The sequence below is a fragment of the Coturnix japonica genome, chromosome Z (genome assembly GCF_001577835.2).
Source record: "Coturnix japonica isolate 7356 chromosome Z, Coturnix japonica 2.1, whole genome shotgun sequence".
In the NCBI taxonomy this organism is placed as follows: domain Eukaryota; kingdom Metazoa; phylum Chordata; class Aves; order Galliformes; family Phasianidae; genus Coturnix; species Coturnix japonica.
The window spans coordinates 7,202,646-7,227,489 of record NC_029547.1 but is presented as its reverse complement, the minus strand read 5'-3'; the positions used below and the strand labels follow the sequence as shown (position 1 = coordinate 7,227,489).

Here is a 24,844-nt window from a genome sequence, read left to right as displayed (position 1 = left end):
TAAGTAAGTGGAAATTAGGGAATTTCTAGCTAAGTGGCAGTAGTGCAGAAAAGGATCAGAGGATGGTGCAGGAATCAGCAAAGTGACACTGACAGGTCAGGGGGATTACAGAAATCTTTTTTAAAGGGATTAACAGGTATGTTACATCTAAGACTTTCCAGATAATGACTTCAGTCCATCAGTACTGGTGAAGACATCCAGACTAACTCATTTTGATGAAAGCACTTCAGGAATGATACTGTAGAATCCATGACACCATAAGCAGAAGAAGAGGACACTCTCAAGGGCTCTGCCAGTTCTCATTTCTGTGAATCAGGAACAGTCTCCTTTTTCCAGAAATGAAGGCTCACTCTGATTCTAAATTCAGTCTCACTTCTCACGAGTGTACTGCACGTCGAGTTCAACCATACTGTGACTGCTTCATCCACTGCAATAGATGAGACTGCTTTGTACAGCAGACAAGTCTTTTGAGTGTAAGAAAAAGTTGATGGAAAGATATAAATAAAAACTACTTTGATTTACATTCATATAAATAAACACTTAAAAATAAACCCAGTGAAGAATGTTCCTATTTGGAATCTGGATTTTCTTTTAAATGCAAATGTTTTGGCTATGACAGCAAACTAGAGATATGGGAGCTGCTAAGCAGAAGAGAGTCCTTGGCGCTCTTCCTTCCACTGTAGAAAAATATGTCAGTGCTTTGCTGTAAAATTATGCAACAGGGCAGAATGGATCAGATCAGAGAGCAGTGGAAGCAAACTTGTCCCCATGACATCAGCTGTTAAAGAGACAAGGTTTGTAATTAGTACCTATTCCTAAAGGTGAGTAATATTTAACATTTGGATGTACCAATTGTATTAGAGAGAAAATGGTTTAGACAGCTGATGAATGTAAAAATGTTCAGAGATCCCAATACCCTTCAGTCTAATTTGGGCTTCCTTCTTTTCTCTTGCATTTGTAGTGAGCAGTTCTGGTCTATGGTACTGCCCACTGGAAGCAGAACAGAGATTTAATTGGCCGCCTCCTAACTCTACCTACCATCATTTTGTGTAACACAGCTTTCCTGATAATAAATATGCCAATCACAATGGTTAGAGTGGCTCACAGGCTGGAAAACAGTAAGCAGGTACTGAAATGAAGGTAGCTTCTTCACCTACAAAGAAGTTGGGCATCACCTGAGCCAGTCTGGCAGGACTGCATTTCTCCAAGCAAAGAACTGGAAGGAAGAATTCCTCAGCATCTGGAAAGGAAAGCACAGCACAGGTGCATCTGGGTGCTCCCAAAGACCATCCGTCACCTGCACCATGAGTGTGAGGTTGGTGTAGGCTATTTCACAGGTACAAGCTAACAACAGGCTTATCTGATGAAACAGAACTTGCTGGAGGCAATAGCAAGAACCAAGCTTTTCTGAAAGCCTTTTTGTTGATGATGGTTGTTTTTGGTTTTTTTTGTCTTTTTAGTACTTGAAAGCTTATTGATAGCTGAGAGAAAACTTTCAGATATGTTTACCAACACTGAGGACTCCTTGTAAAACAAACTTCCACGTCTGATTTAACCCCATAAACGCTCCTCTTTGGAAAATCACTTCTCCCCCACAGCTGGACCAACTGCCTTCCACCTTTATGCCTTTATCTTGGAAATCGCTACATTTTGGAAGCCCACGAACCCAGGGGTGCAAGATCAGCTTACAGTAGTAAAGAATCAGACCCACTGTACCACAGTGCCTTCAAACACCACACATGAATCTGGGATGCAGAAAGAGGATAGAGAAAGCTCTAGCAAAGAGAGTACTTGGTGATAGAGGGACTCAGCACCAAGCTGAGCAGCAAGCATGGCATGGAAGTGACGCTGATACAGGGCAAAGGCCCAGCCTGGGGCTTGTGCATTGCTCATGCTTCACAGCCTCAGATTTATCTGGAGGAAGCAGAGTTCAGTTATAAATAGCACTGGATAAGGGCTGGCCCTACTTTCAGTTTGTTTTCCTCCTGCTGGGAGGCGGTTGCTCNAAGGGCTGGCCCTACTTTCAGTTTGTTTTCCTCCTGCTGGGAGGCGGTTGCTCTGCTTTGTACCAGGGATCTGCTTGCTTATTCCCCTCACAGCACTCCTTGCTGCATTTATTAGGCTGGTACACCAGCAGCTGAGGAGCACGGACCCAGCCATCAGACTCTCTCCTGTTTGTCCTGTCAGTGGTAGAGTTTTCATGTCAAACAGAACACAGCTGAATGATGGGTGCCAGAGGCCAGAAAACTCAGGCATTTTGACCAATTGGAATTCACAGCTCCTGGTTTCAATTCTGACTCTGCTCACTGGGCAAGATATTCAATTTACAGACAAAATAAGAAGTTCCCCACGCCTTGCGCAGGGAGAGCACATGGCAGGCAGGCTCACATCCAAATCCCCAAGCTTTCTGACGCTGCTAAATCAGAGACAGCATCTGCAGTGTTACTGACAGAAGGTGCCCATCATTGCAGGGCTGGGGCCCTGTCCCCAAGCACACCAAGTTGAGATGCTCACTGCAGCATGAGAGGGGTGGGAGCTGTGGCATCCCCTGCCCCCTGCAGACCATGACTTTGACCTCACCATACCTGCTCAGCCTGCTCTACCATTACCCTGCCCTTACCTCTACATCATCTTCCTTGTTGTTTTGCAGGCTGTGTCACTGTTGTTAAGACCCACATGTGCTTTCTACACCTAGTTTGAAAATCCTGCTATCAGCAGTCATGTATTACAGGCCACGTTTTTTCCACAGAGACCCAACGGAGCTTCTCAGTTTCTTTTAAATATTTAGTTAACGTTTGTGATGGCCATAAAGCAGCAGAGGAAGATTCAGAGATCCATGTAACCAAACAAATGCATTACAACTTCTCCGGACTTTGAAGCCTCAGGCTAACATTTTACAACATCCCACGAACTGACTTTATGTTCCATGAGTGAAGATTTCTCTGTGAACTAGCACCAGTACAACCCATGCAGAAAGCAAATTACATACACTTTGCTTGCTGTTACTGAAAAGAAATAAGCAACTTGGCAATCCACGGTGAAGTGATCTGGTTCTTGAGTAAAATGGATGGGGAGAGAAAAGAACAACACAGCACTAAAGAATAATCTTTTTAGCAAGCAGCAGTCAGAGCAAAAGAAAGAAAATAAATTCAGCGTCTGTATGAAGTACAGAGGGAAAAGCAGCATCAAAGGGGAAAAAAAATTTCTTCTCAGACAAATGTTACATGATCTGCAATGCTTTACAAGAGAATTTCTAACCTGCAAGAATCCCCACTCAAGGTGCAGTTTAGAAGAATAGTTAAAGAAACGAAATCTCTTGCAGATACAGTCTGATATCATCCCAAAACATATAACATTGAAGTTAAAAAACAAAGGACTTGGTCTATTATTGTCAAAGATACTTAGAAAGAAGCATTTGGGCATTAACTTTTCTAACTTGAGAGTGCCTCACAAAGTGTCAAAAAGGATTTCAACAAGGTATAAACATGATGTAAAAGATTTTATCTAGCATTTCCACCACAGCGCTGCCTTGCAGTTTCTACCACCTTCACCATCACTCTAAATGAGTGTAAAACTTTGAGACAGACTCCTGTGGTTCAGCAGAGCATTCCCTGAAGGGCACTGAAAATTGTCAACATGGGGACAAGATTTCTTACAGCAAAACCATGACCGCAGTAAGTTCTCCCAGCTCTAACAATGACCACAAAACTGCCGTTCTTTACCATTTTCTACAGCAAGCAAATGGCAATCCCAGCCTGCCCCTGGTATTTGAGTTAACTGCTGGGAACAGAAGTGCAGTTAACAGCTGCCCCAGCAAGGAAGACTGTGACAGACGTGATCCTCAAAGCCCCCGTTTGCTCCATGGACACTCTTCTCAAACCTCTGTACTTCTGTGCATGCACTCAGTGACTGAAGTCAAGCTGCCATTCTCATGTGAGGATACAGGGGCCTCTTTAACTCTTGGGACATAAGAGGTTAGCAAAACATGTAGTGTTTGTGTTGGGCCAGGAATGCAAAGCAAGGCTAGCAGCAGAATAAAAGTAGGAGAAACATGCAGGTGAAGACACTGAACTGACCCAGTATGAGATGCAGTTTGCTTGTATTAGTTTTGTGTTAAATGACCCTTGCCATCAGGTTTCATCTCCCTTATCCCCTACACTCTCTCACTTGCCAGCTCACATGCCAAGCCATCCTGCTTCTCTTCATCCCTATTTCCAGCCCAGTCTTCTTGGTCTAAGGTCTATGATGCTCTTCCTTCTCCAAATTTCTGTTTCTCCACTGAACTTATCCCCTAACAGTATCTCCATGGAGCTGAATAATGCTTTCCCATGGCACTGCCCACAACAAACACATAGTTTGTGCTTCTTAGCAGTGAGAGTGACAGCAGAAGAATCGAGCTTTTTCTGAGACAAATGATCTTTATTCTGACCTTGATAACAACCTTCTGCCTCTTCTTTTTCTTTTATTTTCTTTGCAACAAACTCTTTGTTTGCCTGAAGCCAAAGAAACAAAATATTATGCGAAGCAGTAACATCTTAGAAGCAAAGCAAGCCACAAAAGTTGTTTGTCTGACTGCAGATGACAGATTTAGGAGACTGGCCATCAGAAATGTGCTGGTGTGACAGTGGGTTATGAACAAAATGATTTTGCTTCTAAGTAAGTGCAGCAAATACAATCTGCTTCCTAGAGGGCCTTTTTTGTTTGCATGTGAAGCTGTGCCCAGCAGCCTGGAGAACAGCAAGCCATACTGGCTTTAAAGGAGCTCTGCAACTGATCTCATTTACTTTCTTCAGCAAGCCAAAACCTCACCAGGTGAGCCTGGGGTGGCTTCATGAACTGCTATGATTCACTGCAGTTATTTAAGGATTTATTACCACAGAAAGCAGAGATGGAGAAGAGATCAATCAATTACAGAATTACAGAGCAAGCTCCAGTGAGAGAGACTCAGAATCACTAAATATTCAGAGGGACCTGTAAGGCTCAACCACTCCAACTCCTGGCTCCACGCAGGACGACCCACATTCAAACTCTGTATCTGAAAGCACCGACAAAACACTCCTGGAGCCCTGGCTGTGCCCGCTGCCCTGTGCAGCCCATTCCATGCCCACCGCCCCCTGGTGCAGAGCCTTTCCCAAACCCCTGCCCTCCCCTGGCACAGCTCCATGCTGTTCCCTCAGCCCATCACTGTCATACAGAGCAGAGATCAGCGCTGCCCTCCGCTCTGTGAGGAGCTGCAACTCCATACATTCAACTGGTAAAGCAACGTGCAAGCTGGCATTCACTCAGGTTTCCTTCAGGAGTTCGCAGGCTCCTACTGTGCTGCCTTGCCCATTTTGTTCTAACCACGAGCATCACGTTTAACCTGAATGGCATTTGGCAAAGAGTTAGTAGGCAGCAGCCAGCCTTTTCTCCTCCCATGTACAAGCAGAACGCAGAAAACAATTCTTTCAGGATGCCATCTCAAGCTCCATGGCGCCAGCACCACGGCAGGCCAGATCAGATACAGTACATGCACAAAGAACCGGGTTGTTTTTCAGACTGGTGATCTCTCCATAGCAATCCCAAACCAAGCTGTGCTCGTGGGTTGGCCTGCCACTGCTAAGACTTGCTCCAAGCGCAGCCAAAATAAATATTCCCTTTACAGACCTTAGGGTCAGCGCTCTGCACTGAGAGTTTGGTCAGTACTGCTGACTGGAAAAAAAGGTGAAAAAGAATATGTCAGTCCTCTGCAGCAGTGCTGGCACTGTACAAATCCCAGAAGCAAGCAGAAATAAAGTCCTATGGGAAGGTGGACAAGAAGCACGTGGCAGAAACAGATCTGTTGAATAAGATGTGCTTTAAAAGGGAAAGTGAGCAGCAGAACTTTGACACAGCAAATACTTTATCACCCAATCCCTGTTTCTGAACTGTTCCAGCTTCCAAATGCTTCAAACCTAAAATATTTCAAATATTCAAATAATGAGGAGTAAGAAGAAAAGCACTCTTTTAAGCTGTGAAGAAAAAAACAAAAGGCCTTTCTTTTTTTTAAAAGTTGAGAAGTGAAATCAAAGCTCAAAGGCTGACAATGGGAGGGGATCTCAATGCTGAAAGTCTCTTCCCAGCAGGTTGATTCTTCTACCTGGAAGAGATTGCTCTTGTGGGTCCCGCATGCCAAAGTCTAGTCAAGTTGTGCCGCTTTGGCTACCCTAGTTAAGATCCAAAGCCAAGCTCTGTGACTGAGACACTGTCTGAATGATGGAGATATCCTGTCTAGGGGCACGCTTTATAGGAGTACTCAGTGATGGAGATGATGGGTTTGAGGTGCGTGCTGCTTGTTCAGTGCACTGTTTCGATTAAAATGGGGTTTAGTCTAGCCCTACAAAAACTCTTGCCCAGCAGAACATGGTATGTTTGGCACAGCATCCCAGGATATGACAGCTTTTAGGCAGAGGTCTGACCTCACTGATCTGCAAGATCATTTCCAATTTTATGTTCCCATAAAAGCTAAAGCTTTGGTGACTGTGATAGCCACACTGCGCTGTATGCATATACATTTGTATGCCTTTGTAATTGCTTATTCCTTTATTTTCTTTCTTCATAGTTCTGACTTTGGAACTTAATTGGTAGTGAAGAGTGAGAAATATCTTCTTTAAAACAAGCCAAAATTTTCCTCCTTTTATATTGCAGTACAGCTAAATATAAAGAAGACATTTGCCAAATCCAGAAGAAACCACTGTTAGGATCTTTAAAAATACAGGAGCCAGCATCAGATGTATGAACTCACTAATAGGTAACAGAATTATAAATTCTACATTAGATTATTTTTTATCTTAATAATGGGTTATTTCATTGGCTTTTTTTAATCCGAACTTTCTGATATACTACTAAATTACTGAAGATGAAATGGCTAAAGAAAAGAGCCGTCAGGCTGTTTTACTCACTTCCTATTTTGCTTTCACTGCAAAAACAATGCACTGTTTCAAAACAAAGGAGCCAGGCAGTCCAGAGAACAGAGGTTTTTAATTGTTCTGGAGAATTTTATTACTTTTCTAATTAGTCTTCGTAGGCATGGGCTTGCAGTCTCTATATCAGTGAGGATTGCAGAGGATAGTCTAGACACAGAATAGGCTTTAGACTGGTGGGGGTATTGGTGTGGGTAGAACAGAGCATCTTCTTTGAGCCAAATCTGAGAAACAAGACATCACTTTCTAGAACCATTAAATGTTAGATGAGGAAGAACAATACAGTGTCTCAACATGACAAATCATCCTCCAGGACTGATTTTCTCCCAACAAAAGGAGAGAAAACTCTCTATAATCCTTTTGCCTAATATTGACAAATAGCTACAGTTCAGATCATTCCAACAAGGTGTACAAGCTCTTTTCCTGATTGCCGTGCTATCTCCTTATTACTAACTTTGCACACTCATTTTACAGCAAGGTAAGCCAGACACTCCAAAGTTTACTAAAAATACAGGTACTTTACTGAAGAGAAAAAATAAGGATAATAATTCTCAGCACTCAACCTCCGGAAATAAAACAAACAAATGGGAACTTCAGGCTACTCATACCTACTTCTGTCCATATCCAATATGTGGTTTCTTTCCTTTGCAGAGCTATCTCCCTGGAGTGCCTAATAGTTTTCTTCACCTCTGAGCTGTCAGGCAGTACACTACAACTTCTAAAAGCTCCTTACAGATTGCATCTACTGCTGCATGTAGCTGCTGCTTTTCTGTATGCATGAGGCCAACTTGAGAATGCTCTGCCTTTCCCCATTTTATCAAGGGCACAAATGATCTGTGATTCTGGCGTCTCTAAAGTGCAGTAGCAACCATGACCACCTCTAGCATGCTGCAGCAAGGTCATGGAAAGCTCCATGTAGGATCTACTACTTTGATTTTATTTATTTTGTACTGGAAGCCTGAATGGCAATTGGAGAAGCTTGGAGTTTTCTGCCTTTGGGGGTGTGCATGTGCAAAGATAGATTCTGTGTATGTGGAAGTACGACACACTGTACAGTGAGAACAATCCAATGTTGGGGTATCACATAAACCTGTAAGAAGAGCTGAAAATGTCTGCTGGAAGAAAAGCTTTGTCCAGATAGGCAGCAAATACAAAATTTAGATGTCCTCCAACATGTTACTTTTGCATCACTTATCTGTTTATCACAAACACCACTGTTGCTTCTGGCAGGTCCCACATTTACCTGCAAGCCCCATTGGGATGCCTTGATTTATTTATTTATTTTTTAATTGAAAGATGAAATGACAAGGACCTGTGATTAGGGGACAAATCATACATTATGTGACAAAGTACAGTGAATACTGACCGTGTGCATAGAGGTATGTCTACATTAGGCAGCAAAGCCTAAATCAGGTGCCAGCAAAACCTGTAGTCCAGACCACAATATGCACAACTGCACCTCAGCAGACCCATGCAGACTGTGCTAAAGTCTGTGCTGCCACACTTTCACTGCTATGAACAAGATCAGACCCATATATTCCTTTTAGTGCTCCAGTCCTAACTCAGATTATACTGTAGACATAACTACAAAGCTATCTGGATGTAGCGATATATTCACTCCAGTCCTTTACAATATCCTCTCTTTGGAGGACAGATGCTATGGAGGCATTTTAAAAGGCATTACTTTAAGAGCATTACCTGCACACTGCAATGCTTAGCTCACTAGAAAACTTCTCAGTCAACCACAGGGTGCTGTGTTTTGAATCTCAGTGACGGTCATTTCTGCAGACAGCTGTCCTTGGGTTTGTTGTGCTCAAAAGAAGTTGTTTTCAAGGCTGAGGTATGTGTTTTAGATGGTTCTCATTACTTATTGCCATTGGATTCTGTGTTTGGAGCACAGAAAGCACTGTATGCTGGTATATTCAGAGGTGTTCAGTTTCTCCCCAAATGTAAATAATTTGTAATAATGAAAACTAAGGAGAAATAATTCTGTAAGTACATTTTGTAAATGTGTTCAGTTTCTGTTGAGGACCAAGGATTCAAGCAATTTCCTTGCCTTCCTGTGCATTTCAAAACAAGCTTTAAATACAACTTAAGTATCATACACTAATGCATGAATTAAGCCAACACTTCTGCCCATACAGCGTATTTTCCTGCTGTGCCTGCACTCAGCTCAATTAAACGTTCAGTTTGGGGAAAGAGAACACTCACCTGCCACACTGGATCTGAGTGCTTTCCTGACTTAGCTCTGCTCATGTAGCTCGGCTGGGAAGTTGCCTTCTTAAGGTTGTAGATGGCCACATTGCCATCATAGAAGCCCACTGCCATGAAGTGGGGGTGGTCATTATGGATATCCAGGCACATGATGCCACTCTCACTGCTGAAGACATACTCTGGGAAGGAAGGGTTCTTCATAGTGTAGAGCACAAGCATGCCACGACTTTGCTTCATGAAGTCATCTAAACAGAAAAGAGTTTTGCTGTTAAGTCCATTCCTAAGATTCTCTGCTATTGAGATATATGATCTGACAACACCTATGCCCCAAACCAACCTGCATGCAAGGTTATGAGAAACATGCTGGTGGTGGGACCAAATGATCATGTTGGGGTGCCTGCATCTGAACATCCTTTCCGCCACTGATATGTCAGAGATGTAGGGACAATGTGTGTATGAAGAGAAATTACTTGTTCTAGCAACTTTTCTTTCTAGGATGGAAATTTGAGAGGCCTTGGAGGAAAAGCACATTTCAATGTCCATGACAATTCTTTCTGTAGGTTTGGATTTCATTAACACTGCACACATTCAGGCAGAATCAAGGATAGATATATTTCCAGTTCTGCACTGCCAATATGTGATGTTAAAGCTCGCACTCTTTCTTAGAATCATAGTCTCATGGAGCAGGGGCACCCACGGCTCCATCAGGTCCTCAGAGCCCCTCCAGCCTGACCTTGGGTGACTCCATGGATAAGGCATCCATCACCTCTCTGGGCAATCTGTTCCAGTGCCTCACTGCCCTTTAGAAATCTAAATCTCCCCATTTTCATTAAGAGCATTTCACTGAAGTATGTGTAAAGCATCAAATCTACTGCCGATACAGAGAACTGTACAATGCACAAGTCACTGCACCTTTATGTTCAGCTTATGTCCTACATCTCTTTGTGTGGCACAGAAGTTCTTCCTAGATAAGACTTTCCATTTTTTTCCTTTCCTGCCTACTTTTACCTCTCCTCTGCGCTGCCTGAAATTCTCTCTTCTAAATAGGATGATCTTTCTTTTGTTTTCTTTTTCTATTCTGTCCTGACTGTCCTCTACAGGTTTTTCTGCTTGTCTAAAAACCAATTTCTAAATTCTTCTAACAGGGAAGAGAAGCTGCTGATGTAGATAACCTCTCCAGAAGCAAAAGAGGAGCTTTCCTAATCTATCAGCCAAGTACTCTCTCTCAGGGCATCCTAGCCATCTCTACAAACATTTTATTTTTATGGTCAAATGCCTTCTGAGAGACTGTATATAGGAAACAAATTCACTGTTCTCTGTACTGTAGGTACACTATACTCATCTTATTTCCAGAACAGAGCTTCTTGCCTTGCCTAACATTTTTACCACCCTGTAGGATAAGGACTGTGGTAAATGTGTGCCGTAGTGATAACACTAACTTCAGAGTACTCTCCTTGTCAGGAGGCTGAACCCAAATCAACATACAGGTAGGTACAGGCACTGCTGACCTCAAGTTTATCATGCCCACATAGAACATCCAAAGAGTTACTTTACTAACTCACACATCAGTAAAACTACTGTTTCTGCATTGTGTTTGGATGGTCGACTTTCCAAGTATGCTGCAATGCTTCTCATGGGTCCTTCTGTACACTACAGCCAGGCAGGGAAAAGGGTTTCCTTATTTTGCAGAAAGACAAGATTCCAAAACTAGCATCACTTCAAATGTATTTGACCACAAACAGCATTATTAGCATATTTTTTTTGGAAGAGGGAGAAACTTCCTAGAATTCTAGATGAAAAGGAAACAAACTTGCTTTCCCCTTCAGAGATTTTCCCTGTCCTCAGAATCCACAGACTTGACTTTGCCAAGTAATGTCACTGAACTGGGATTAGGTTGAGGTCCAGTCCTGACAAGTAGAATCCTTCCTCTCCTCAGAAGCAAAGACACCCAGGAGGCTGTAAAGATGTCCTACTAGCAGTGACTCACATTAAATGGACTAGAAAGTCACATCTGTTGGACAGCCTTTGAGCTCAAGCTGAATTGTGCTCTTACTTCTCCTGAGGTATGCTGAACAACCAGGCATATTTCCAACATCTCCATGATGCGTGTTCATTTCCTACCTGTTGGCACTGAGTTGAGGTGTTTTGGATGGCTGTTTCCTGTGTTCTCTATGCAGAGAGCAGAGAGACACTGCTTCAGAGAGTGATTCAGCCCACCAAAGATTTGAATTAATCTTGTCCAGGCCACCACTGTGGATGCAGGCAGCTTACTGAGATAATGTTGTAAGAACACAGCGAAGCAAAGGGTGCAAACTCAAGAACTGGCAGTAGTTGCTGCACCCCAGATAGAGTCAAAAGCAGCAGCTTCAGATCAGAAGCAGCTGCACTGTGCTGCTCTGCACTGCATGGATACGCCATCACACACTGGAAGAGGTTAAAGCATCTGCCTTTTGCAGACCCATAAAGTGCAACTTGAAATGTGGCTCTTTTTCAGAGATATAAGGGCTGGAGACACTAGAGATACTGGACAGTTATTCTGACAAGCATGCCAGCAGGAGTTGTATTCCACTTTACAGGAAGACGCAAAGCAGTGCAGCAAAAAGAGAAAAGTGAACAGACTCTTGCTGTAATGAGGAAGAGCTGTATGTGATGAGGATCCTCAGTGTTCAACTGAGCAGAGGTTACATATCAGAGCCTGACACATAACAAGTCCTTTTTGGAAGAGAAGCTTTGCTAATGACAGATGCAAACGGCATTATTACTGGTCTAAACCGGGAGAACTGAGCCTGAAAGTATCACATGCAATCAGAAATAGGTTTCAAACCAACCATTAATGCAATCTAAAATATTAATCTGCATTTGCATATATAGTTGGGCAGATTCGACCCAAAGCCTTTTCAGAAAAATACTGATTTAGAGGGAGAACAGTACCTTGAAATATCACCCTGCTATCTGCCATCACCCCATGGCTCATGCATATAAATCCTTTGTTCTGAGGTTTACAAATCTGTCTGCATTAACAGATTTTTTTCATTTATAGTATTCCATAGCTGAACTTAAAATCATCATCACTATGTGTTCAGTATCAGATGAAGACATTATGTTCATTGGACAGAATCATTTTTTTTCATCTTTCCCTTTCGGATCACCAAAAAACTCATGAGCCATCCATGTTTCTCCTCCACTTCTTATTACATACTTGTTGGCCAAACCTGGAAGCTCAACACAACAGCCAGAGAGTAGTGCCAGTAACAATGCTTGGGGTAAATCCCGTATTCATCAAAATTTAATCTTCAATGGTCATGAGTTAAAGTAGAGATTTTTTACTACAGAAGAAGGCAATGCTACAGTTTCTTGTGTCTTAATCTTGCAAACTATTTCATCTCTGGAGGGCTTAAAACCCCAAACAGCACTGCCTTCTATCTTAAATCCTAAGATACATGTCTTTTTATAAACCAAGACCACCAGCTGACTCACAGATACAGCTTGTACCAAGAAATCACCACGCTAAAAGGAAACACCATTGCTTAAAATCTGCCCATCTATAAAAAGAAGCAAGACGGGGAAGAACGGCTGCGAACAGCTGCTTGTATCTGAGCATCGCAGCTGCAGAAGCACATCTACATTCCTTTCCTAGATATGCCCACACTGTGATGAGCTTGCTGGCTGGGGCTCTCTCATTTAGGGGTGGATTTTGGAGAAGCCAAGGGCCGTGGCTGGCTGTGCTTTTCACCCAGCTATGTGATATCCCCCAATGAGCAGAGATCAGTTTCAATGACAAAAGTTTTGGTACCCAAAGAAGCAGCTCAGCTGCTTACTTGCCTTTCAACTGTTTAAACAGTAGAGGACAAAAAAGGTTATCTGCAGTCCACTGAATGTCCCCAAGTAAATTATTATTATCACTCAGTGTTATAAAACCCTGTGCATAGTCTAAGCGTATCCCCATGCTACAACCTGCACAGCACAGATGACTGAGCAAGTCACAATTAATGAATTCTCAATACATTTTTCTTCTATCAGTGAACAAAAACCTGTGCAGTGTGGCACTGAGCACAGGTTCATCTACCCTGCTGCAAAACACACTGGGTGAGCTTGTGCTGCTTCAGCAAGGCTCTCTCCTCACTCACTTAAATAGCTCTGGCAACTCCACACTTCCCTGCAGTTGCAGAATGGGCATGCTTGTAAGAAGTGAAACGGCTGGCAAGTCGAGCATTACTGTATGCCAAATCTTCAGAAAAATCAGGAAAGAGCACATTTTTCTGTGCAGCTCAGAGAATCTGAGTATGTGTTGAATGTGTTTTCAAAGGCTGACGAGGACTAACAATAATAACTGGAAATTTTATAGCACATCAGAGTTCTTTAAGCATCTGCAGCACTACTTCTCATAGCCAAGGGAAAGAGAAAGGTGAATGGAGGGACTGCCCAAGACATCACAGCAAGCTGGGAGTAGAACTGGGAGTAGAACCAGGACATCACAGGGCTCTGCTCAAGGTTGCCTCAGCCCAGGACCCCTGAGAGATTTCAACTGGAATCAGTGAAGCTCACTCTGCTTCTACTCCTTATAACAGCCACCAAGTATATTGCTGTTTTGACACAAACATTTATCTCTGTGGATGTGGCCATGAAACTCACTGTGGGCAGGGGAAATTCAACTTACACCAAACAACCCAAACAGTCCCTTCTCAGAAAAGAAAATGTTTTGAGAATTCCTTGATTTGTAGCTCGGGGTCAGAAAGCCTGGCCTTTTCTATTTCATAGCTCACTGGTGTTACAGGTATATCCTGTTTTGAACCCTATGACTTGTTTTTGTCTGCACATGCATTCTTCACTTGAAAATCTTGAGATACAGAGAAGCCAAATCATTTTATAGTTTGAATGCATAATAATGTGAAGTGATTAAGAAGTCACACCTAACTCCTTATTGGACTTGTCTGTCTTGCCACTATTAATTCTCACTCTCCTTATCTTGGTTGGATGGAGGAGTTCTTTCATACCTGGCATTTCTATTCATTAAGTTACTTAAAACTGAATGTAAGTCAGCGTTCAGTGCGTATTTGATAACTTTCTCAGTCTCAAGTTAAAAAAAGTTGATTTATTTTCACCAGATTGGCACAGAGATCAGCAAAGAGCTGGGTTTTGCCATACCAGCCAAAAGTGCTGCCTTCAGAGCTGCAAAGAGAAATCTGCTTCTCAGTTATGTGGGGAACTGTAGAATATTAAGGAATTTTCCAATGATGCGGAGTCGTTCAAGTGGGCAGGACTTGTGCTCAGGTCAGACAAAATTCACATTCAGCCTGGATTTCAACTGGATATATTGTTCTCTCTCCACCTTTATAGCAACTTCTCTACCTCTTGAAACAGCTTGGGGCTCTTTCTGAGCTATCTGCTGGTTTTTATGCATTCTTTGAAAAGCACTGGCTCCAGAACCAAATGTGGTATTCCAGTATCCGTCTCAGTAATGCTTAAGTAATCTCTCTGCTGCCACTCAGGCTTCACTGTTTGCGCTCCAAGATCATGTCCACCCTCCTTGTCAAAGTTTCACACTGGAAACTCAGATTTATTGCTTGTCCACAAAAGCCTACTTTTTATTTTTTCAGAGTTGCTGCCTTCCAAGACACAGCACTCCTCCTTGTTTAGAGAGGTATAATGTTATATTTGGATGCATTAAAATGCATTTGGTTTGAGTAACTCCCGTTGACCACAGAATTAATCACTGACAGCCCTGTTCCCAGCATTTGCAACTCCACCTGTCTTTTCATCAGTCACACATTCCTTCTGTTGTGACTTTGTATTTCCATCTTGAGGACCAACAAAAATAAAGCCTAGCTCCAGGGCCACCACTGAACTCAACAGCATCCCCTCCAAGATGCTGTCTGAGCTGATAACTCCACCAGTATTTGTTTTCTGCCATCTGTCAGTGGAAATTGAATCCCGCTGTTAAGACCACCTGTGCTGGGCTGAGCTCAGTGAGCATTTCCCAGCTCCAGATGCCCTCTGGTCAGCAGCAAGCTCTGCAAGCTTGGGGCAATCCCCTCAGTCCAGCACTGGCAAATTGCAGACCACTTTGGTTTGTGCTGATTCAGATGTTGGAATGTCACATTTAGTATTCTGCCTGACACCTTCCACCAACTGCTGGACTAACTCCTGGTACTCCTGATCAAGTTAATGTTATTAGTTGTGGCTCTGTTTGGGAAGCACAGAACTTGCAGTTCCGATTGGAGAGAGACAAAAAATAGGATTTTAAAGTCTTTTGGAAATTTTAGAAAAGACAAAATTGACAGGCAACAAGGAAGGCTGTAATTTACACATGACCTGAGGCCATGCCACAGCCGTAATTACTGCTATGGGCTCCACACATGTCAGAATCAAGACTCAGACTCCAGAAACCCAGACTGATAGATTCAAACAGCCGGTATGGAAACAAGCTGACACGCATGTTTGCATCTTACTCTAAAACACAGTCCAGCAAAGAAATACTAGAGACACTGCAGTCAACTGGTACAACAAAAAATAGATTTGGAAACACCAGTGCAAACAAGTTCAAGTAAGGCAACATTTGTTGCTGCATGCTACTGGAGAGTCTCAGAGGCAGACAAGAACAACAGAAAACAGGATGAAAAGATACCGTGCCTTCCTGAAAGCAGCAGGAGTATTTGACTTGCAGCTCAGCACTCCTCTGGTTCACATGAAGGAGAGCAGGTGAGCAGTGGAAAGAAAAGAAGTACATAACTGAGCTGAATTCACAGAGCTATAAGTAGTGCCAGACTNCAGGTGAGCAGTGGAAAGAAAAGAAGTACATAACTGAGCTGAATTCACAGAGCTATAAGTAGTGCCAGACTTTTCTCATACTGATGAGAAAGAGCTTTGCATTATAGGTTTAGCAGATTTGGTTTTGCAATGTAAACAGTGCAACCTATTGTTGTGAATACTAACATACACACTGAAGATACTCAAATAAAAGGGAGAAAGAGTCCACACAATGAAGAGCAGCAACTGGGAGATTTGTATTCCAGACCAGCTAATGTGGTCTAGGCTCTTTCTTCTCCATACTTCTCATAGACTCCTGAGGATATACACCTCAGAAGAGAGAAGAAAAGGATGACTGATGGGGGCTATGTAATATCTATCAGTAATGTCAAGAGCAACACTCCTGCTGTTTACAGGAATATATTCACGACCCTCAGACAGACAAGTTACCAGTCTCACACAACACATAGCTCCTCAGAAACCAGGTGGTGAAGGACATTCCATACCCCAAAACTCAACAGGACACTCATCTCTGCAGAGCACTCCAGAGCTGGGAAGTCAGACTAGTGCTGAACCAGCTGGCAGCCACTGAACAACCGACTCTACTCTTGCTCCTGCCTTTCTTGTTTTGGTCAGCTTAAGCTGCAGACTTTATAGTGTTTTATTATTTAATGCACGAGGCTCTACATCCTCTAACCCTGTTCTGAAAAAAAAAAGGCATATTTTATGGCGTTTGCAACTCACTAAATATTTAAGAGTGCCATCAAGTGGCAAAGAGCTTGTTAGCGGCAGGAGGCTTTGAGGAGGCGCACATCATTCAGAAATCCCCTGGATCACACAACAATCAGACCCCTACAAATGTTCCGCTTTCCGATAATCACACCAGCCTGCTGTTACTGCAAACAAGCCAGGCTGCTGGCAGATCAGTACTCCTGGCCTGATGGGCAATGAGGGGGTGCACACGCTGCAGGAGATGCTGATGTGTTCTATAATTAAAGGACAGACACGTTAGAGTTTTATGACGGTGCTGCAGTCTCTTGAAAGCAGACAGATGCCTGATGAGACAGACGTGTGCAGCCTAGACCTCAGAGGTGGCAATTAGAAATGATACCACAGCTCAGAGAAATTTCCTGAAGGCATTTGGCAGAAGTCTTAGGTTTCACTGAGGAGCACCGAAGCGGCAGAGATGTCTGCACAGGTCAACCTGTGTTCTGTTTTGAACAGGCGTGCACTTTCAGTAACAGTGAATATGAGAGCAGCCATTAAGGCTCAGACACCTGTCCCTGTCCTATTTTCAGCAGCAGCTGACATCAGATACTTAGAAAAGTGTATAAAAACAAGGCATTGATGAAGTGATATTTTTTCCGGAATCCTGTCTAAATCCTTATTAATTTGTCATTAGGCATCCCCCAGGTCCCCAAAGGTCCTCCTCCCACTGTCCTGTGCAGAAAAAGGCAACTGTTGATTAATTCTGGACAGCATCTTTCAGCATTCCTGTTTGTACGTGGATGGAATATAGGCCAGATATTCAGTTCTTCTCACATTAACTTATTTCTTTTTGGCTTGCTTTTATTTTTAGTGCATGAAATATGGTACATCTCAAGCAGATCTGTGAAGAATTTAATTGGTGATTAGTGTACACGTATGAGTGTTTTTTAAGAAGTACTAAATGTAGATCTCTCAGCAAAACAATCCGTTTTCTGAAAAACTGAGTTAAAATAAAAGTAACTTTTAAAATAAAAGTAACTAACTTGTCAGTCTTGAATAAAGGCAGCCTGTGGTGTAAATGGCAACAAATCAACAGCTTTCAATCCTTTGATCAGGTAACAAAAGACAGGGAAAAATGAGAGTTACAGCAAGGGGAGGATCTTTCAGAGTGAAATTTCTGAACAGCAATCACTTGTTATAAGAGAATGGAACGGGCAGAAAGGCACATAAAGAAAGCATCCAACACCTGTGCAAACCGTGAGCCAACTTTTAGTTCACATTTAGATATGATGGGAATAAGGTAAGAAAAAAGGAAAGAAGCATATAACCACTGAATAGTTGAGGTTGGAAGGAAGCAACCAGTCAATGCTTAAAGCAGGGCCAACTACAGCCAACAACCCATGTGGCATCCACAGTTCTAGTACCTTGAGAATCTACTGTGCTATATTCTCTTTTATGTACTCATCAAACAGTAAGAACAGGTGATACTGTCACTCTACAGATATCTCCTATGTAGTGCTGCAAAACAGCTCATCAGGCACCGTGTGGTTAGAGGAGCTGACAAATGCTAATGAATCCCATTTGGAAGCAGATCTCCAGTCATTTCTCTTATAACCTTAGGAATCTGATGAATTGATGAATTCAGGGCTGAACAAGTTGGCAACAGCATGTTGAGCTATACCTGCAGCCTGTCTTTTATGGCAAGTAAGACTCCAACAGCAATTCATTCCTAAAATTTAACTATGACCTGAATCCAGTGTAATACTTTTAGAAAAAATAAGGATGCTCTGTGCACAAAGTAAACCTCCAGTTCTCCACACAGGAAATTCATGTTCTTCCTGTCTTGTAGCTGGCAAAACAGAAGTGCAAAGCAGTCATCGAAGAAACAACTGAAAACTGTTGACGTGTTTTGCAGATTAGATTTCTCCCTGATACAGAGCTGTAAACGTCTCTGAATAAATCTCATTCCTACCTTCTCTAGTTGACTTCATGTAACAATATCCTAACACTCATTTTATCATCTTTCATCTATATCACTGCAAAGTGATATCCTTGAGGACAAAACGTGGCACTCACTGAAATAGGGAAAAAACAAAAAGAAAGTGCAGAGATTTAGAAGAAGATTCTCTTCTAAAACCTCAGAATTTTGTCTGTACTTATTTTTCAGAGGCCATTTTTTTTTAAGTGTTCCTGATGGAATCACAGCATAAGGTGGTCTATGATACGAGTCAGTGGAGGTTAAAATCCAGATATTCCTGGGCATGTTCTGATGGTTTAGCAGCCTGCCAAACGCTATAAGGCAAGAAGTTAAGAATTAAAACTATGACTTAATTCCCTAACTTGCAGATCAGTACAGATAAAAGTTATACTGAATAATGCATATTTTTGTTGTGAGTGGCAAAACCAAAAGGCTGCTGAAAAACAGTTTTAATGTCTCTCAAGTTTCAGCTCTAATGAAAACATTACATTAGACAGATTTCCTTCAGGTTTTTACTGATCCCCACTGTTGAAAAATGATAATCTTTCATCTCCAGAACAAAAGACAGAAAAGCTTTAGAAGAATAAGCCTTTATTGGAGTACTATGCAATTTCTTTGTACCATTCGGCCCTACAAATAATGACAAGCTATCTAAACTCAGGAGCTTACAAAGTAACTTACATATCACTAGAATTAATGATGGAACGAGCCCTATGCAGATGTGTAAATTCTAAGGCCAGAAGAGATGGTTGTGATGAAATAATTCAGCACATGTCCCTATGCTTATTTACTTCCGCTATTAAAAAAATCAATTCATTTCCAGTTTTCTGATATCCCTGAATTCCATTTCAGAGTGTACATCAAGGCAGAAGAATATTTTCAAGTCCAGTTTCATGACAGACACAACACAATCCAAATATGGGCTGCTCATCTATTTCTCTCTGCCATCTCTTCTTACCCCTTGTTGTTCTAACTCTGTGACCCTGTGCTTGCTAATCTGCATGAAAACCACTCATTTTGAATGGCATCATCATCTTAGAGCACGAATGGTGATATCACATGATTATAACACTCAGTCTATGTAATTAGCAGGTTTTAAATGAAACCAAAATAAGACTTCGTTTTCAAAACTGCCTTGTGACAGCTCGTGAGCTAGATAGTAGCCAGTGATGATGAACAGCTGAGTAAGTGAGTTTTCTGCTCTCTGTAGGAACAGAAGATGGTTTGGACTATTTAGGAGCTCTCCAAAACACATACACAGTGATGGGGTACTGGCCCAGAGCAGCAGCACTCAACAATGAATAACCTCTCTGAAAAACAAGACTCCAGAGACACTTCTCCCTCAATGGGAATTATAGGAATAGAGCCTTTTGCTGCCAGGACCACCCTGTGGGTTTTGAGATTAATGCAGCTCTGGATACATGCTGTCTTCTGCATGTCCCTTGGCATGCAGGCTTGGCTTTTTCATCAGTAAGAATGTAGGCAGGGTTGCTCGGCCTCATCTGGAAAGACATGGACTATCAAGGCAGAAAGAACTGAGGTATCAGAACAGTAAAGACTATTTACACATCTAAAACAGACAGGCAGAGATCCTGCTCCCTCTGCAACCCCAGGGCACCACCCAGAAGCCCTCAGATCCACGGGCTTTGAAGTAAGTCTGAACAAACTAACTGCAGCACAAGGCAGAAAGGCAAAGGCAACTAGAAATTAGCACTTGTAGGAGAAGTGCAGTGCAGGTTATCTGGCCCATAGCTATTCCTATTTCAACCTTTCTCACAAATAATGTTTGGCCTGGAGGAGATTGAGATCTTCCTGTTTGTTTCTTTATATTTTGTAATGGCTAGGTGTCACAGCTGTTGCAGAATGTGCTTCAAACAAACAGCAGAGAGCTGACCTCCAGTGATGGGAGCAGAGGTGCAGAAAGAAAATAGCAAGGAAGCCACACACTGTCAGGCTCCTGAGTGCTGCTTCACAGCCTGTGCAATTCTCTAGTAAGATTCACTCACTGTTCCCTCAGATAAATGAATAAAACCAGTTGGCGAATGAAAGCAACATGTAGCAAGAGGCTACAGTGCTTGGCAAGACTATTGTTGATTTCATTTCTGTGCTTTCATATCAATTCTTCCTCCACAAAGCATCTAATCAGCCGATGCTGAGCAGCATAAAATTAATGGTTTCGTTCAGAGAGCTGCCTCATGATGCCAGACAGCATGATGCCAGACAGCATGGTGAGACTGTTTGTAAATATTTGATTAGAAAAGGCAAGCAAATTTGGCATGAAAACATGTAAAAATTAATGCTGTTCCACTATCTGAGAGGGATGTTTATAATACAGAGAGGTATGTCAGACAACATTAACATATGTGGTACAACACCAAATCCCTTCACCAGTGTCTCTGTTCTTACAAAGGCAGCAGATCCATAGATCCAGCCTGTGAACAGCTGATAGACAGGACATTTACCCAAATGGACAACAATTTTGTTTTCTAATTCAGTTGGAGGTGACACTTTTTTCCTTTCTTTCAACTAAATCTGCAGTTATGTAAATACATGTGTTAAGTAGAAGAAAAAATACATTATGATTAGTCCAAATGCCAACCAGAGAGACTTGGAGAAAGCTGAGTATTCAAGAAATAATACAGCTCAAATTGGGAAGACAGTAGCTTGTTAAAATGTGAATCAGCTGGTGGCCAACAAAGAACACAGTCCCAACTGACTATGATTTGTAAATTAATGGAGATTCCTTTTCTGTGGCTCCTACTTTGAGAGTTAACTGAAGACATTCATACACTGTAGCAAAACTCAAGGAAGAGCATTACAGCCTTAGAATTCAGGCAGGGACTACAGACTGTCAGCGGTAAAACCATATGCAAGAAATGATAAGAATTTGTTTCAAGTAAGAAAAGGAAATTGCAGTTTTCAGGGCATGCTGTGAAGTCTGGAAAAACTACTAACTGTCAGAGATTCTGCAGTACAACAGGCATACAGGAAGAAGCTAAGCTCTGGTGCCTTTAAAGTATGGAAGATCCCAGTGGGGCTTGAGATTTGGCTGGAAGTCTTGAAAACCTTTTTGCAAATGGGAAAATACAGCTCAAATCCTCCTTTGCAAAACTTAACTCATCCTTCTCAGTGGGAAGTCAAATTCAGAAAATTTCATTAAAAATCGTAGTTCAGCCGTAGCAGCAACCTAACAGATAGAAAGCATAACATTAAAGAAAGCAAATGAACAGCAAGGTGTACCAATCTAGCAAAGATGGGTCAGATCACGACTTACCAGTGATTTCTTAATTATATTCCAAGGATCAGAGTCCAGCTGCAAGTCAGTCTCACAAAACACATGAAATGGTTGTAACTCATCAGATCTGCGCAGCCACAGACCTTTTGTCAAAAGTCCATTAACTTGGGAACCAATGACTCTGTGTTCATGATGGGCATCTTATGGACAGGAGCTACAATAGGGCTGCAAACTCCCGCTGTATTGCATGTGCTGCAGAGGCAGGAGATTTTTTCCCAAGCCTCAGTATTTAAACACAAGTTTCACTTTGTTTCAGAATGAGATGTCCTTAGCCAGCCTTCATGCCTATAAGGGAAGGCTTTAAAACACCAAACATATTCTACCCTGAAATCACAGGAGGAAAATAAAAAGAAGTCAAGTCTTATCATTTGTAATCATCTCCTGATTTTAAGAGCCTGCCTTTTGTGATCTCTGAATAATAAGATGTGGCAATACCGTACCACCCTCAGGGTAAATTCTCCTGGCTGCCAAAGAAATTTTCCTTATTCCCTGAAAAATAAATTCCCAATGCTTATTAGTATTGCCTTTTTCACTTGTAGCTCTTCCTTTTTTCTCACTTTCATTTGTCAAACAGCCTTTTTCTGAAGACTTCATAAATCTGTACCCTGCACTCAAAATGACTTAAAATACATTGCTTTTATCAAATAAAAATACACTCTACTGTCCTCACAGCTTTAAGGACAGCTGTTAGGAGAGACAACTGTTAGTTATTATACTTGACAAACTACTACATAAAAACAGACCTTTTCCTCTATAGTGGTTTGTAAAAACAGCATTTACAGATATGGTCTTGCTCTACTATGGCACGCATCAAGGGGCAGATAAAGCTGCAGAGAGAAGCTAAACAGAGGATTTTTTGTTTACTTTTTGATATGTTTTCAGTCTGAGAGTTTTCTGCACTATAATATCACTGCATTGTTTGTTAGCAGGCATGCTGCTCATGCTGGTACATACAGCAGTGCTGTATGATCCACATTTTCTGTTACAGACTCCTCTACAGCACTCACCATATTGTCAAGATAAGCTCAAGAAAGCAGTAAAAGTGGCATTTTGGTTAATGACCCATCCCTTTGGCCAGTCTAGTCCTAGTTACAGTTACACCACTGTTCATGGTACCTTTATAGAAGGCTGACCACAAGTTCTGTGGACCTCATGGTTTGTGATTTTTTTTCCCCCAGTCTGAGTTAGACAGAAGACAGATGATTTCACCTCAGTGCTCTGATATGAAAGCATCGTCACAGTGTAGTCTAACACAACAAACTGATTGGAGTAGTGTGTTCAAAGGTTCTTAAGCATTAGAGCTGAAAAACATCAAATTAATTGCAAGCTGGTACATCCCCTACATCTCAGCCATGCACTGATGTGCTCATTAGGAATTCCTGTAATACCTTCCACATCACAGGACTGAAATGGGGATGTTCTCTGTAGCTTAAAAAAAAACAAGAAACCCACAAAGATAATCCCACTCTTTTGCCCCAAGGAACTGCCTGCAGAACTACAGACTCAACACAAGGATTCAGCATTAAAGTGACTCTTTAGCATGAAAGACTTTGAATACAACTGAAGAATGCACATCACCTGACCACATCTACTGCAGCAATAGCTAACATGAAAAAAAATCATGTAATTCTGTACACATGATTTACATGACTATGGAATTTACCTGCACCTCGCTACTAATGCTGCTTCCTGTAGCCACAAAAGATTAACAATAGCTCTGTCTTCCTATCAAAGACTTTGAAATTTTTGAGCTGATTAACCACAGTAAAGTATGCATATTAAGCACTGAATAAATCTGATCAAGCCAATGGTTATCCTTATCCATGTGGCTGATTTCACAACTGCAGTTGTGTCTGAGAAGGAACACTTGGAGAAATCTCTCAGGTCACTGAATTCAGAGACATTTCCTGGCAGACAACCACAGCAAACCTATAGCATTCCAAACTCTCCCTTAAATGACTCTATGTGCCCGCACTGGCTCCTAGGCCTCCTTGCAATTTATCATCTGTGAGACACTTACAGAGCAGCACAGAAGCTAAACAAAGCAATTCTTTTAGCCTTCTCTTCTACAGAGGCTCTGGAATTCCTCTGAAGAGAGTGACATATAATTCTGGCTTATTGACAGTGATACAGGTTGGTAAAAAAAGGATTTTACAACATTCCCATCCTTTGTGCATTTACACATTTGTGAACCTCCACTGCAAAGCCTTAATGCAAATAAATAAATAAAGACTGGGTCTTCATACTTCTGCTACTTTTTTCTCTCTTTTTTTACAACAGCGTGAGTAATAGACTTGATTCTAGGCAGTGCTATGGAAAAGTCAAACTATAAATGCCTTTTGTCTCATAGAGACAAGGCATAAGAACACCTATATTTCAGAAAAACAAAAACATCATTGAAATACATGCAGTGTTTAATGACATATTTAAGAGTGTATAGAGCTGTTCTGCTTGTCCTCATCATCTGTTGATCATCTCTTGCCAAACATAGGGGTCTCCCAGTGTAGAAGGGAAGACAGTCTTTTAGCTGATTCCTGTTATGAGAGCATCACTTTAATTAACATCAACTAACATCAATGGCAAAGACAGTTAAACGATTTCAACCCAGTTTCTGTTATGCAGCACCACAAGACCACTCCAGAGTGACTTAAATGTAGCTGTTCTCAGAGACATAACTAAAAAAAAAAAGGAGAGTCAGTCTGCCTTTATCAACCAGGTAAGACTATGTCATACAAATGTTTCATCTCCTGTGGACTAAAATGTATTAATTAAACTAACTGGGCTAGACAGACAGGTAAGTGGATAGAAGTTAATGACCTGCAATGCACCAGAGACACAACAGGATGGCTGAGCAGTTCCTTTGATCCTCAGGCTCTAAAAAAATCTCTTAAAATGTCATTTTCCCCAAACGCATCAACAGAGCCCTTTATTATTTAATGCTTAGCAAAATGCTACAGCAAA

At 41.8% G+C, this 24,844-nt stretch overlaps 1 protein-coding gene across 2 annotated transcripts in view; it reads right to left on the bottom strand.

Moving 5' to 3' along the window:
- DNAI1 (dynein axonemal intermediate chain 1) overlaps positions 1-24,844 on the bottom strand; it is a 135,807-nt gene that overhangs the window by 64,014 nt on the left and 46,949 nt on the right. For both annotated transcript variants that reach the window (XM_015848293.2, XM_015848294.2), the window contains one exon: positions 9,153-9,400. In XM_015848293.2, the coding sequence (XP_015703779.1) occupies positions 9,153-9,400 (248 nt within the window). The remainder of the gene's footprint in view (positions 1-9,152; positions 9,401-24,844) is intronic.